A 16,084-nucleotide genomic window follows, 5' to 3' on the forward strand; every position below is an offset into this window, starting at 1 on the left:
GGTAACCGAATATAAGATTTTACAAAATCTAGTTTACAAAGAATATTGACACCATAGTTTTCTTGGTGGTTGGATACTTGGTAGAAAGGTCTAATGTTAAGCTTTAAGGAGAGATGTTATATTGAGTTCTCCCAGCTGTTACAATTCTGACGTCTATATAACAAGTAACTGCTATTTTTGCTAATTTTTTTACTAATATAATCATAACTTACAAAGATACAAAATTAATCATAAATACAAAGTCAATAACGGTACACGATGTTGTAGACATATAATATTTTATATTTTTATGTTAGTGAGAGTCAGTGTACAGTTTTTGTATTTAGATGAGGTCTGATGATACCCGGCGAAACGCGTAACCTTTTAATAGACGCTTGATTTGTGAGACTTTGACTTTGAGTATACTTTCTCTTCCTTTGGTCATCACAATATTTATAACATAATAAATAAAAACAAGTGATAAATTGTTGAATACTTTTTTGTATTTAAGTTGTCACACAGATACATTTAGTTTGATTACTTTAATGTTAATTGTCAAATGTAATTAATTTAAAAGTTTAAAGTGAATTTCATTCTACCTGCACTTTTTTCGCATAAAATAGACGTAAAATATCCAGAAATAATTTAAGTAATAGGTTTATTAAATTTATTTGTATTCACCAAAAATGTCAAAGCAAAAATATTAGTTAGTTATAAATAAATAATATATGAATAATCTTTAGATATCTTTGCTGTCTATAGAGAAAAGCCTAGATATATGAGGTGGTAAGGGAAAAGGAGAGGTTGTTATTAAATATGATGGCAAGATATTTAACTCTATTGGATAGTAAGATTTTTTTTCGATACTGCGAGAGTGGAAACGAACGTGTGTGTGTTTTCGGAAAAAAACAATTTGTTCTTTTTTTTTTTGAGGTTTCTGTTGATTTTCCACTTAACGTAATTTAGGAAATGAGAACAATTTATAGGGAGTGAGAACTCAGAGTATCTAGAAATAGGGATCTTTGCCGATGGTACGATTTGACATAGAGGCCAGCGTCATCAGCATATTTATATCTTTATATCTTTATATCTGATCGAGGTCGACCTAACTTACTATATATTATCAACCGATCAAAATTTAGTACATATATGCTGAATATTTTTTTAAAACCTAAAAATTTTGTCCTAATATAATTAAAGTACTTTTAATTATACCGTGGATATGTACTTCTGTGTAGAGTGTCCCAGAATATGTGGGCAATCTCCCTGATTTTGGTATCTTCCAAGAAAAAAGAAGAAGGTTTTAATAGCATTTTTCTTTCTACTGATATGTAATCCTCTAAGGCATGCCTGAAAATCATGCTTTTTTTAAATATTCATAATACATTAAATAATTTAATGAAATTCCAGTACTATGATGAATAGAAAAGCCTTCTTAGAATAAAGCTATTAAATATATCTGGATAATTTCGCTTTTCAGGAACGGACATTCTTACCTTCTTTTTACTCCCTGTATAATAAAAAAAAATACATTTATATGCGGTTTTTAGTAAACATCTACTTTTATTCAATTAGGTTTGCACTAAACACCTTATTTATAACTCAGCATTTCTAAAAGGTTTTAAGTTATGGCATGACTTTTAATATTGATTTCGTTTATCTGCCATAATGAAACTTTCGTTTGCTTTGTAAGTTATACAATTTGCTCCTATGTAACTAATTTGTAGAGGCATCATGTAATGATTTAAAAAGCCAAAAGGCGGTTGCTTACGCCTTTCAGCTTTTTAATTTTTGATACAATAAATTCTACGACTTCCAAATCCTATATATAGAATTAGAAGGTTTTTTTGTCTCAAGCTCTCGAAAGCCGGGGGATTACCCATATATTCTAGGGTAGTCATATATTCTATTTTTCCTTCATATTAAACTTTTAAAATATCAATGAACTACCAAAAAGGACAAAATAATGCTTATAAAAGTTATTTGGATTTAATTCTACACTTTTCTTGCTTGCTTTTCTTGCGTTCTATTTTGGTTTTTAAATATAGTTTAATATTTAATTACTGTCATGTAATTTTAAGATTTATATATAGTATAGATGTCAAGATTTTTTTATAAATAATCTTGAAATTAACATTGGAAACGTATAACTTTTTAAAATATGTTTTAAGAACATGTAAATTTTCATTAATTTTATGTTCTCCTCAAATTTTTTTGATACTAGATTTGAAATAAATGAAGAGTAAAAAAAAGAGGAGTAAGAATGAAAGTAATATATATTTCATCATACAATTTTTTACTACAAATTTTCCAAAAAGATAATTAAGATTAAATCCGTTCCAATATAATCCTATATAGTGTCCCATGGTGGATGTCAATTTACTCATTAGCAATTTCTAAAGAGCATATCGACTCTTACAAAACTGCAAAATTTAAATTTTCTGTTACCTGTACTTTCCATATGTAATTTATTATTTTTAATTTAAAAATATTAGACCACTTGGTTTTGAATAACACTGTAAAATATATTATTGTGAATAGGTCTAACAACCACAAGTATTGCTTTTTGTGAACATTTTTTCTCGTAAGGACTTTCATAAATTTGAAAAAAGTGTGACATTCCTTATTTGTTCAAACCGTAAAACTAGTAAATTTTAACATTGTTAAAGGACTACTCTGAGTCTGCGTGAGTTTACAGGTTTTTAATTTTTAATAAGTCATAGTTTAAGTGTTAATAAGTCAAATAATCAGATTTAAGTGCTTTTTGTTTTTAATTTAAACGCAATGCCCTATATAATTGGAAATCATAAGAATGAAATCTTAGTGATGATTGAATACAGAGATACAACAAGAATCCAAAAGCAGGTTATGGACTTATGAGTTGAAACATGTATCCTGATTTACCACCGATATCGCAAGGTCTGTAAGCAAAATCAAAAATCAGTTTCGAGAAAATGCCCACATTAGAAAAATAATTATTTCTCGTAAATCTGCGCTCAATGAAAATCCTAACATTTTCATTTAGTCAGTCTTCACCAGTAAGGGTTCTGAAGGCACAGAAATTTCATCCTTTTAAAGTAAGAATTCTCCAGGAACTGCATAAAGAGGATGTAGATAGAAGAATAGCATTTTGCAAACTACAACAACTGCAGGATAATACTGTTAAAAGATAAAATATTCTCTTTTCTGATAAGTCAACGTTGGGCTAAACGGAGAAGTAAATCGACAAAATGGCCGTTATTGGGCACAAGAAAAACACCAAGAGAAAGCAAATTTTTGGGCAGGCATTGTAGGCAACCAAGTCATAGGCCTAATTTTCTTTAAGGAAAGTCTAAACGGAGCTAGATACTCTCAATTTTTACAAGAAGAACCAATTTTAAATCTAGCTGTTCTATCTCCTGATAAAATAGAAGCTGATATGCCAAATAGGAACATATAGTTTCAACGATATGGTGCGCTTCCCTATTTTGTACATCCTGTCAGAAGACGACCAAATTTTGTATAGCCACCAAAATCTCTCTTTTAGATTTTATCCTTTAGGGTTATTTGAAATCAAAAGTTTACATGCCTGCAAAAATTCAGGAGTTAAAAAGCAGATAAGTTTTAAGAAACTTTCAAAACGAACTTTGACAAATAGTAAATGTGCTATATTTTGAACACCTATAAAAGGAAAACATTTTAAAGCAAAAAGTAAAAATTATAAGTAATTTTTTTTTCTTGAAAACTGTGGGTCAGTTATCTGGGAAAACGTAATTTATAAAAAAAATTAAATTTTGCAGTTTTGTATAAGTTGATATGCCCTTCAGAATTAAGCAATTAAAACCATTTTTATAGAAAAATCATCGATAACATTATAATATGTATTTTATTTTTGAAATACACTATATATTAATTTCTACATGAATCGTTAAAAATATTCAAAAAGATTTTCAAGTACGTTTGGGATAATATTAAGTAGTAAATGGACTCATTTTAAATATTGGTCAATAAACTTGTTGATTTAAACATATTATATAATTTATATTAAATAAAAAAAATCATTTAAATTATCTTGAAAACGGTTAATCACATAAACCTGAAATTTTGCAGTCAAATCTTATTTTTGGGATACACTATGTAACTTTTTCAACAAAAAGAGCGCAACTAAAAATACTTATCGACGGGTCCGGGTTTTTTTTTGAGAAAAAAAAAAGTATATGATCTATTAAATTTATTTCAAGTTTCAGACTCACACTGTATTTGCTTCTCTCAACCAGTCCAAACAACATTCAAAATGTATGTTCTATAATGAATCTATTTAAATTGCAAAAATTGTATTTTTTTTTTAGAAAATGGCTTGCTATTGATAGGCGTAACGAACCAAGAAGGGGAGAAAGAGTTCCTTACATCGTTGTTAACGGTCCTCCCAGTTTACCGCTAATTAAATTAGTCAGAAGTCCAAGAGAACTATTAAATGATAATTCATTAAGACCCAATGTCTTATATTATATTAGCAAAGTTATCATTCCACCGATAAATAGATGTCTAAATCTAATTGGAGTGGATCTGAATAACTGGTAAGTGTACCATTTTGTTAATTACAATTATATACAGGGTGTTGTAGAATAAAACTTAAAAAACGATATCTAAGTAATTAAGTCTTACTAGAAAATTTATCATATATTCTATTACATTTCTTTGCTACCATATTTATACCAGTATATTCTCGCCTAATGCATAAGCTTTAGCCCATGTTTACAAAAATAATAGAGTATCCTTTATTTTTAATAAGAAATTAACTCTTTAAGTTCTCTAGATTTGAAACACTCTTTTGATATATTTATAATGTTCTTAAATTATTTTAAGGTTTCATGAAATGCCTCGTAAGACCACGCTACATCTCCCAAATTATTCACCCACATTGGTTAAAAGCACCATTTCTCAGTATTTTATTTCAAAAATATGTGCTTGTTGTGCAACACCCGCTCAAGAGGGTTTATGTGCAAACTGTTTGAAGAATCCTCATATTTCAGTTCTAAGATTATCGGAAAAACTGAAGAAATGGGAGCAAAATTATCACGACACATTATTGGTAAGTTATTGATATCAGTAAATGCATACATGGTAAATTTCTTGAGTTCTTCTTAGCCAACAATTTACAGATATTTAGCATCTAAAAACTGTTTTATATGTAACTAGCCTTAATCCGCTGCTCCGCTCGCATTGTAGAATTTTAACAGAAGCTACAGGGAAAGAGGCATTCGCGCGTTTATTACCTTGCATTCAATTCATTGCAAATAGAACCATGCCAGTTAGGAAGCCAAATTTCGTGATATTCCATTCCCTATTTCTTAAGGTATCACGGAATAAACAAACAGATTTTGACATTTAGAGTTTAGATTGAATAAATCTAAAATAAACATTAAAATAGTCTAGGTGACAAGGAAAAAGAGCCGTTTTATTTAATACTCAAAAAAAACTGTTAACATTGAGAATCCGTTTATTAGATATCTTAATTTTAAAATCTAGATACATTTTAACAAGTTAACAAAATAAAAGTAAATTATTTTTTATAAATTATTGCTAAATTACTTATAATAAAAATCATAGCATATAGCGGACATTTACCATACTACATTCATCGAGCAGCGGCCAAGTACCCAAATCCTAGCCCCTTCGCGGATCAGCGGAGTCAAAACACGCGCTCCACTTGCTATTGGTCAGATGGCCCATGTGATATCCGGGCCGTTTGATGTCGCTTTTTTACATATAGTACGCGAGCTGGCGACAGATTCGATTTCCAGATTTGATTATACTTCATAACTGCAAGTATTAATCCGACTGGCATTTACAATAAGAAAAATTGAGTCTTGCAGCCGGAGGGGTGTGCAACCCTTCTCCAGGATGACTTTTAGCTTTTGAATACGGGGACAATTTGATTATGACTGGCCGTCATATATTTTATTGTTATTAAGTAAAATAACATAAATAAATAAGTCTTGCAATTCGCGTCTATGGCAAAGTCAGTCTTGCATGCGGTCTAGCATGTCAACTGAAGTCGTTCTGGTGATTCAATGTCTTTTTGCATAGGTATAGTTCATGCCTTTAAATAGGCGAAGATGCAGGTCTTGCATTTATATCTATCGGCAAAGTGAGTCTTGCAGGCATTCAAAGTGCTACGCGCGAGCTCTTATGCCGTATACAGCCGATCGCTCGGTCGCCAATATTAAATGAATTAATTATTGGCAAGACTTTTTAAAACTAATAGTTTTCAGTGCCATAAAATTTCTAATTTTGTAATATATTATATTATAAGGGAACTTCACTTTATGACCGCTGCAATGTACATCTCTATGAGTCATCTCATTTCATTTTCGGTAATATTTTATTTTCTTTGAATTGCTTATTTCAAATATTTTTCGTCTCTTATAATTGAATCTTTCGTGAATCACCTATCATACCTGTGCACGTACAGATCGGGTGCGAAAAGGTCAAGCGATCTAGTGTATTCATAATAACAACGCAGATAGGCTCCATAGCCTTTTAAATTTTACTCTTGAGCCAGTACGAACAGCTGCCTAGATTTCTCTTCACTTCAGTCTATACACATTCTTCGTGAGGAGAGAACGTATTCTTACGATGCCGAAAACAAGCAGTGAAAAAATGTTTTTTGTCGTTTGTCGAAAAAGCGATACAAGTGTTATTTCATATAAAGAAGAAACTTTAAAAAAGTTTAACGGAATATTGCATGTTCGTAAATTGCCGAATGATTTCAATACTAAGCAGGGAGATCATAAAAATGATTACAAGAAATTTACAGCATTCGCAAAAAATATATTGAATCGTTCCAAGTATCTGTTGCAAAGACATCATCGGTGATCAGTACAGAGTAAGTGATTGATTCCGGCATGTGATACTTTTAAATTTTATTATTTTATCATATCCAGTAACATGCATATTTGAAAAAATTTAGTACTGATATTGGTGAACATGGCGAAGAATTAATTATCACTCAAGTTCCCGATGAAGCCGGTGATGCATCAGAAAAACCATCATCATTAGAATTTCATCAACACGAGACATCAGATAACAATCGCCACAACGAACACAGGAACAATCATATGACACGTGTATGTGTATATTCTGTGGCAAACACCGGTAAACATGGAAAGGTCATCGTCAAAATTTAATTATAGGTAGCGATATAAAAACGATTTTAAATTTAAAAGATAGAAGTCGAAAATAATAATGATAGTACACTTCTCATGACAATTGAACGTATATTGCGAGAAAATTATTTATGGTGTACGCGCTGTAAAATAATTTATGAAAACAATAGTACATTGGGTGTAGGCCATAATGAGTGGCAGCATGTGCGTGAAGCTCATTCAGAAGCATTCCAGGAGTTATGTAGCTTTATCAAGCGTAATATTGTCGATCAGCGACAGTGTTTTTTTATGGATTTTTAAAATCGCTATATATTAAATATTTACAAAACGAGCCTTTACAGTTAACTGACAATGCCGATATTAAATTTAAAGCGCGCCGCCTAAAAGAAAAATTACTTAATACTTTTCGGAAAAAAATCACGTTCATATCAATTAATAAGAAAAGCATTGGTAAGCCATACACTATTCATCTAGGTCTATCTGGTCTATTCTTGAAAAATGATTTAGTAGAACTTGAGAAATGTGATATTATTGAAAAAACAGCAATTTTATTGAGGAAAGAAATAGCCAACATTAAACCTAATAAATTACCGGACACCCTGACCACTAATAATTTAATTGAGGAATGCACTATTCTAGTTCGAATCAGACTGATGTATGTCCTGAGGACATCATTTAAAATTTCGACATTTTAACAATTCGATTCGTCAGCACCCTCTCGGAAAAAGATACTCTGCACGACACTCTAGGTATTATTTTTCAAAATATCGATGAAAATGTATCTGCGGAAATATAGTGAAAATATAGTTGCGGAAATTCCAGCTGATTCCTAATGAAGGCGACAATACGAGCTTCAGAAACAGAAGTCACACTGTTGACACCGTAACATATGATCTGGGTTCGTATACAAAAAAACCCAAGATAGTTAAAAAATGATTGCCTCTTGGAAGTGTGGAACGTTCACTTAACATCAAAGGTTTTAGAAATCACCAAAAAATTAATTTAACGTGGATGTTGTCTCATGTTTTGAATATTTCGAAAACACCTATGTAGGTGGGATTTAATAGTAATTTTTTAAGCTACTACGACACAGCAAACACTCCTATACCTTACTAATATTAACTCGTCACCTACGAATACTGCAGTAGTCAAACACACAATATTGCAAAGCCTCAAAATTGCAGGTTAATGTAATGAACAGTATATTCAAGTCAGTTATGATTATATCCATGATCTTAGCCATCGCGAAACTAGCATTACAGTTGGAGTCTACAGAAAAACCACACTTTGATCGATTGTTTATGCATTTAGGCCAATTCCATGTAATAATGTCATATTTAAAGCGCTCGGAAAATTTATCAAAAATTGTGGCATTACTAACGTTCTTGTTGATTAAGATATGAGAGCTAATGGTTCTGTCAGTTATTTTGGCAACATTTCAATAGATCGAAACGTTTGCATCCGATGATGTCATTGGCTCTGCAAATTGTGCATTTTCAATGTTTCATGAATGACAATAATGTTGCGAGTGACCGATGCTATGATTACATCTTTAGCTGAATTTCAAGATCGACCACCCTCTCGCTTTGTCCCCATACAAAATCATGAGATTATTCTTATTAAATGAGTACGAAGTATATAAAAATGAAACTTTGAGCGGCAGTCACGGCAAAACACCGCAATATTTTATGATCTATATTAATCTTGTTGAATATTATTTGATGTTAAATTTCAGTATCAAGACGGCTGATTTTGAATTATTTAAATACATACTGACAAAAATTGCAAGTTTATTTTTCACGTTAGCCAATTGATCTCAAATTGGAGCAAACAATTAATGCAGATGCTGCAAATAAATTAACCGGGGTTGTACATGCAAGTACTTCCATTTCGGCACGTCATGTCAGTGGTGGTGTAAAAGTCATAGCATTCGGGCGAAAATTATTAGTCATGTCATGGAACGAGCTGGTTTGCGAAAAAAAGCAGGACGTCACCGTAGATTTGAAGGCCCATAATATCAGCACCAGCAATAATCAAATCAATCGGTTTTTAGACAATATTAAAGAAAATATAAATCCATTTTCACCCGAGGTTGACAAAAATTTCTTGCTAAACGGTGAACATCTTAGTGACGAGCCATGTGAGCAATTTATTATTCGATGTTCTCAAGACCCAAACAACTTTGAATCTCAATAAAAAAAAAATAAAATAAAGGCCAATAACGGAAAAGTGATTGAACTTCGGATGCAACGTGATTTATTCGGTCAGTTACTAAGTATTTCTTTAAGAAAAATACTTGACATTGATATACCCATTGACACCGGTCCCTTTATCATTATGCCATATTGACGGAACCATTGCAGGACACAAAAATCTGCTCTTATGAAGCTTCTGGAAAAGCAAATAATTACTCGACAACCAGCTAGACCAAATGTCATAATTTTCGATGGTTTTTTTATTTTACATACTATGAAAGAAAGTCCTCTGGCTTTCGGAAATATTGCCAGAAAAATTCTTCAAATGTTTACATCAAATGAAGCTCGCACGATCATCGTAACATTCGATCGTTACTTTACTCTTTCGATTAAAGATAATGAACACTTGTTGAGAAGTTTGAAACGAGAGCAACCATATCATATTAGTGGACCAGAACAGCAGAGTCGCCACGACTTTTTTGCTGATATGAAAAATATTAATTTTAAGGAAGAACTCGTGCGTTATTTAATCGGTGCGTGGACTGCGAATGACATGGCGTCCTTTATTGCAAACAAAGCACTATATGTTAATGACATTTGTTACAAATACAAAGTTACCGATGATGTAGTTGCCCGAACAATCGAAAGCGAACTGTCTTGCGAAGAACATGAGGAAGCAGACACGAAAATAGTGAAAAAAGTATCATGCGTGTAGAGTCGACGATAATGCAACTGTTATGATTCGCTGCTCTGACACTGATGTATTAATCATTATGTTAGGAAATATGGAACATGTAAAATCAAATCTTAAAATATGGATGAATGCACTAGCAATAACCATCGGTATATTAATGCAAGTTCATTATTCGAAAAACTGGGAAAACAGTTATATTCAGCGCGGCCGACTTTTCATGCTTTGACAGGTTGCGATTTCAATCCCGCATTATATGAAAAAGGGAAAAATCGTCCCTTTAATATATTAAAAGCGTCGACAAAATTCATGACTTCACTAACAGATGTAGCCGAATTTTCATCATGTCCACAAATAACATTTCCGATAATAGAAGAGTTCGTTTGCAACATTTACAGCTCAAAGAAATGCAGAAATAGCAACCTCTCCAAATTAGAAATATTCACCAAAAATTATAAGCTCACCTATACGGATGATATTTTCCGCATCACCACATCAAACTTTGATGCTTCGATCCTTTCACCTTGCAAAGATGAGCTCCAACAACACTTACTTCGGACAGCATACATTTCTTCCATTTGGCGTCACGCTCACCTATCGAATCCAACCACTTTAACACCTGTAGGCCATGGATGGGAGGGAATCGAGGGCAGATATACTTACAAGTCGTTTGATGGTGACCAGTTGCCGGCGACAATAAACGATATTATCATGGAAGCGGAGCAAGAGAGAAGCAAAGGTAGTTACTGATGAATTTTCAATGTATTCATTTTATTATGGATCATATTTGCGAATAACGTCGGGCCAAATAATAACATAGTCAATATTTCTTTTATTACAGACTTTGCAATAATCATTACCGATTCGGCTGAAGAGAGTTGTATAGGGTGTGACAGAGATGAGGGGGAAGGTGACTTGGAGCCACTAAATATCGACAATTGGGAGATTGAGTCCAACGACGATGTGTTAGACTTTTGTGAGGAAGACGATGACAGTCAACATCTATTTCGGAAATATTTAGACCCTCATCGAGCACCAGTACTTGCAGTACTGATTAATATTTATGTAAAATATTGTATCATATAAATGTCATCCGTTTTTTTAAAAAACGCATATAGATTAAAACATTTTTTTTATAATTAATTCAATGATTTATTTAATATTGGCGACCGAGCGATCGGCCGTATATAGCATACGAGCGCGCATAGCACTTTACCTGCAAGACTCATTTTGCCGATAGATAGACATGCAAGACCTACATTTTCGGCGATTTAAAGGTATAAACTATTATTAACTAACTATTCAAAAGGATACTTATAATCAAATGAGTCACCAGAACTGCCAACAGATATGCATGCAAGACTTGCTTTTTTTGAAATTTGGAGGTATAATCAATACCTATGCAAAAGGGGATTGATAATCAAATGAGTCACCATAAAAATTTTATTATGCAGCTTTGCACCGGTGCAGCGCAGCGTTGTTACTCGCGTGCGCTGCAAGACATTTTCTATGGTTGAGACGACTCCCAAAGGCTAATATAAAAATTTCATCTATAATCAAATTGTTCCAAAAAATCTGTCGCCAGCTCCCGTAGTAATAGTCGGGTTGCATTTCCCAGTTTATTTTGATAGCATCAGTTATTTATTGATTATTATTGAATGTGTTTTTAATTTGTTATTTTGTAAACGTTGTTGGTGTTAAATTTGGTTGTCAGGGTTATTTATATATTTTTTGCTTAATAAACTATTTTTTGAAAACATCTTGTCGAACTTGCATTGTCTTATTTATTTAATGTAATACGACGTTTCGGTTGGTAAGTATCTCCAACCGTTATCAAGTGTAAACTGATTGAGCAGTTTACACTTGATAACGGTTGGAGATATAATTTTGAAAATGGATATTTACACAAGAACTTACCAAACAAAACTGCTAAAAAGAAATGTTATACGAAAATGTGGTATCTTGGAACGGTTTATATATAATACTTTTAACTAAATAGAGATATTGCGTATGTTGACTTTCGTTAGTTTCAATTATATTCGAGTTTTTAAATTTTTCCATTGAATGAGTACACGGACTCTGGTGGAAACCATCCTTCCGGATTGGCCTACGTAAATTGCTGGGCATTCAATGCATACGCGCCTGAGTTCGAAAAGGTAAGATCTTTGTCCTTCACTTCACTTCAACTTCTTAAAAAACTTGACACAGGGCTCACTGTGAGATTTCACCGAAAAATGAGAGACATCTGAAGTTCTTTCAGGTGGAAATTATACATAAGCTTGTGTTTATTTAAGAATTTATAATAAAGTTTATTGATATACCTCAAATCGAAACCTTTGTTAACAACTCTTTGCCTGATTGTATTTAACTTATTTAAGAAACCTATTTTGGGCCTGAAGAAAAGTAAGATAATGTTGTCTGTGGCCGAGTCTTTCCTATACACTTCAAATTCGATTTTTTTGCTATTACTAGTCGAAAGTAACTCTAGAAATGATAATTTACCTCAGTTTCTTTTTCGATGGTGTATTCGATTTTGGGGTGTAAAGAATTAACAAACAACAAGAAATCGACAAGTTGATCTCCGCTTCCACCCCTTATAAATATCATCAACGTATCTCTTATTCATAAGTTCTCCAAGTTATTCATAAATATTTCACTTAAAAGCAGTGACAAACACAAACCCATAGCTAGGCCATTATTTTGCTTGCTTTTTACATTGCTAAATCAGAAAAAATTCTGGTCTAATACAAGCCTGAGAAGAGAAGAAACTTTATCAGTAACTAATTAAGGGAGACAGCTACAGCGCAAAATTTGTTGACCTAAGGTAATACACTCATCTGGGGGGATACTGGGAAAAAGGTTTTTTTATATCTCAGGGAAATTAAAATTGAATTATTATTTAGGATTAGATGTTTGAGGGAATTAATAAAATCAATGGAATTTTTTACGGAATAGGTAATCTGGAAGTTCAGTGTGTCTCTGAAAATGTTGTTAAGCCACAAAGGTAATTTCTGTAGCGGAGAATCAAAAAGACACAATCGGTATGTTTTCTTTGTGTAACTTTCGGTAAGCCGTACAAGGTGAGCGTTGTAAGGGTTCATAGGGTTGTTTACTTCGAGACATTCATCCAACGTCTTTTTAACACGTGAAAAGAATTTATTTGTTGGATCTCTTTGACTCTTAAGAAAGTCCTCTCTCAAGAAAGTGTCAAACAAAACTCATTTTTACTACTTTTGAAATTCGACATTGTGATAATAGAATTACTCAAAGTTGTTACATTACTGTCTATTAACTAAAATATCGTTAATTAATAAGTAATTAATTAATAATAAGTGTACCCGTAAATATTGAATTTAACTTGATTGAAAAGTAAAAACCACAATGATTAAATGTTTTAAACGTTCACACACCACTACAACTTACAACAAAGAAAATGAAATGTAAAGTTGACAATTTTGACGCAGGCGCTAAAGACATTCAAGCTAGGACCAATACTTAACCTAAAGATGGCTTCAACATATTAGGGGCTGAATCGGTACTATGTTGGAAATGTTCCACTCTTTTTGTATACATCTGTCTATATTATCAATAAGAAAAGTAAATTAAAAATTGTATTATCAATGAGAGATTACACCCATTTGTAAAAATATCTAAATATGAAATAAAAATGTTGAGACCTAAATAAAATGCAAAAATGAATCAGTACATCAAAGATTTTAAATTCGACTGCATAGTTGAAGATGTGATGACTGTTGTAGTATTTTTTGATGGGTTTTTTGTATATTCGAAACGTGGTCCCTAACTAAAAATCAAGCTGTTTTTTGTCTAATTAGTGCTTTTGTAACATTTCATTTACAAAAGCATTAGAGAGACGTTAATCTTTGTAAATATTTTTAAAAAAGATGAATTTGTTTTATAATTTTAGATATGTCAAACTTGTAGCTGCTCACTGGATGAAGTTGTATGTAATTCATTAGACTGTCCAGTTCTTTACAGACGATATCAAACAATCAGTGATCATCAGCAGTCCTCGTACGTCAGAGAATTATTAAATAAACTAGGGGCGTTCTCATATGATCAATGGTTTTAGATTTCATAAGCAAATATTTACTTCATATTACCCATCAATAAAGTCGAAACTATTGTTTTTTTTTAAGTTATCATTCTTAATCTTAGAAATAATGCTAATTTTATTTGTATTATATTTCTTTGTTGCTCAACTTTTTCTTGTATTCGTGATGATAATTATTCTCTAGAGTGATTTTTTATTATATATCTGTCAAAAGAATTAAAAAAAAGCATTTGTATTTTAGGTATCAAAATGTAAACCACATATTATGTAGTTCTTATCTTTATCTTAAGTGCTTTATAATCAAGTATTGTTTTCTTTTATTTTTAAAAATATAGGTATAAAAAAAACAGAACATGTTATTAATCAAATAAAAGTTGTATTTTTTTTATTTGTGATTAAATTTATATTTTCTTTTCAATTTTGCTGTTATTTAAAATTTAAAGAGATTTAGTATTTTGCTTTTAGTTGTATTTATTAGTATTAATATTTAATTGGGTTTTTCGTAAATTAAGTAATAAACGAACAAAAATTTATTTATTTAAAATTAATAAATATATTATTTATGCGTCTATGTAAAATAAGTTTATTCTACATAGATTTCGTCATTTCGGAATAACGCAAGCGGGCACACCGCAAGACAGCTCTGGAGATGCCGCCGAGTATACTAGTTGGTGAATAGAAGACTACACATAGGCATTATAAATGGCAACACTGCTTCTCTTTTACTTTCTGATCTGCGATTTTTGGCATGTCACAATCAGCAGACCTTATTTTGCTGTGTGGTTGCACTGTTGAGACTTTTAAGCGCCATTTTAATTTTTTTTTATATTTATCATTATGGCTGTTTATGCATTTTCCGAAAAAGTTCAATTGTTTAAATGCTTTTATGAAGGCAATTCGGCAGTACAATGCCGGGATTTATTCTCAGTTCATTTTAAAAATAGACCAATTCTTTGTGCTAAAAATATCTTAAATGTCGTGTCAAATTTTAAGACATCTTTTTGCGTCCAAGAATGTAGAAATTGTCACAACAAAGCTCAAGAAAATAGTTAGAAGTAATTTTCTACTTACAACATAGATATATTTATAACTGTACAAAGATAACTAATTTAGAAAACGACAATACTTTTTTTATGTAATACAATATTTTGCTCTGATGCACAGTGTTGTGCTTCATACGGATATCAGGACAAAATGCATAGCCTTAATTCATTTTTGTTATTGTTGTTATAAACAAATATATAAATGTTATATCACTGATTTTAAAATTACTTTAATAATATATTTTAAATTAAAATATTATTTTTTTTTAATATTTTCATTATGTAAAATTATAAGTTTCAAAAATTACAGTATCGTGACTTAACTTAAAGAGTCTAATCTAATTAATTATATTACAATGGTTTTTGTCCTCCTATTTATATGTAAAATATGCCGATTCAGTGGGAACAGGCATCTTGGTTGATCGTGTGTGTGGGTGTCTGCTGATCCGGCGTCTGAGAAGTGACTTATCTGGTTTAGATAAGTGTTATTTGATCCGGTGAGAACCAAGGACTCGGTGACTTTGTGAAGGTGACATATCGGGCGCAGTGTATTTTTCCTATTTAGATTTGGCGCTAACATATTATCAATGTGAGTTGCATCCGGAGAGTAGATTCTGGGCTGGGATTCTAAAATCACGACTCGATACGATCGAAGTCGTGATCTCGACTCAGTCGTGACGAGAAAGGTGATTCTAAATTTCAATCGTCGGCTAAACTCGTTTTATTCGATTTGATTTAGGTTTCTTGATATATATTTGTTATTTTCCCTAATATTCGACAGATGGAAAAGTCAATTGTCTTTTCTATTGATAAACACTAAGAATTTTCATTTATTTTGTTAATTTTTTTCGCCTTCGTGTTTTTTTATTTCAATATATCCCTATATTATTTCTTTAAAATAAAAAAATTTCGTTTAAAACTACCACTATCCATTGAAAAATAATAATTCAATTCAT

The 16,084-nt window shown here is 31.6% G+C and overlaps 1 protein-coding gene across 6 annotated transcripts in view; it reads left to right on the forward strand.

Moving 5' to 3' along the window:
- The window catches only part of LOC126745256 (DNA polymerase zeta catalytic subunit), a 125,751-nt gene extending 111,292 nt beyond the window's left edge, over positions 1-14,459 (forward strand). For 5 of the 6 annotated variants that reach the window (XM_050453014.1, XM_050453010.1, XM_050453012.1 and 2 more), the window contains 3 exons: positions 4,308-4,535; positions 4,825-5,050; positions 13,939-14,456. In XM_050453014.1, coding sequence (XP_050308971.1) covers positions 4,308-4,535; positions 4,825-5,050; positions 13,939-14,103 — 619 coding nt within the window. In that variant the 3' untranslated portion in view covers positions 14,104-14,456. Of the gene's footprint in view, positions 1-4,307; positions 4,536-4,824; positions 5,051-13,938 lie in introns of all 6 variants that reach the window. The other variant, XM_050453011.1, reaches the window with a different exon arrangement.
- The last annotated feature ends 1,625 nt before the right edge of the window (positions 14,460-16,084 follow it).

This window comes from Anthonomus grandis, chromosome 15, assembly GCF_022605725.1.
Source record: "Anthonomus grandis grandis chromosome 15, icAntGran1.3, whole genome shotgun sequence".
Lineage (NCBI taxonomy): Eukaryota > Metazoa > Arthropoda > Insecta > Coleoptera > Curculionidae > Anthonomus > Anthonomus grandis.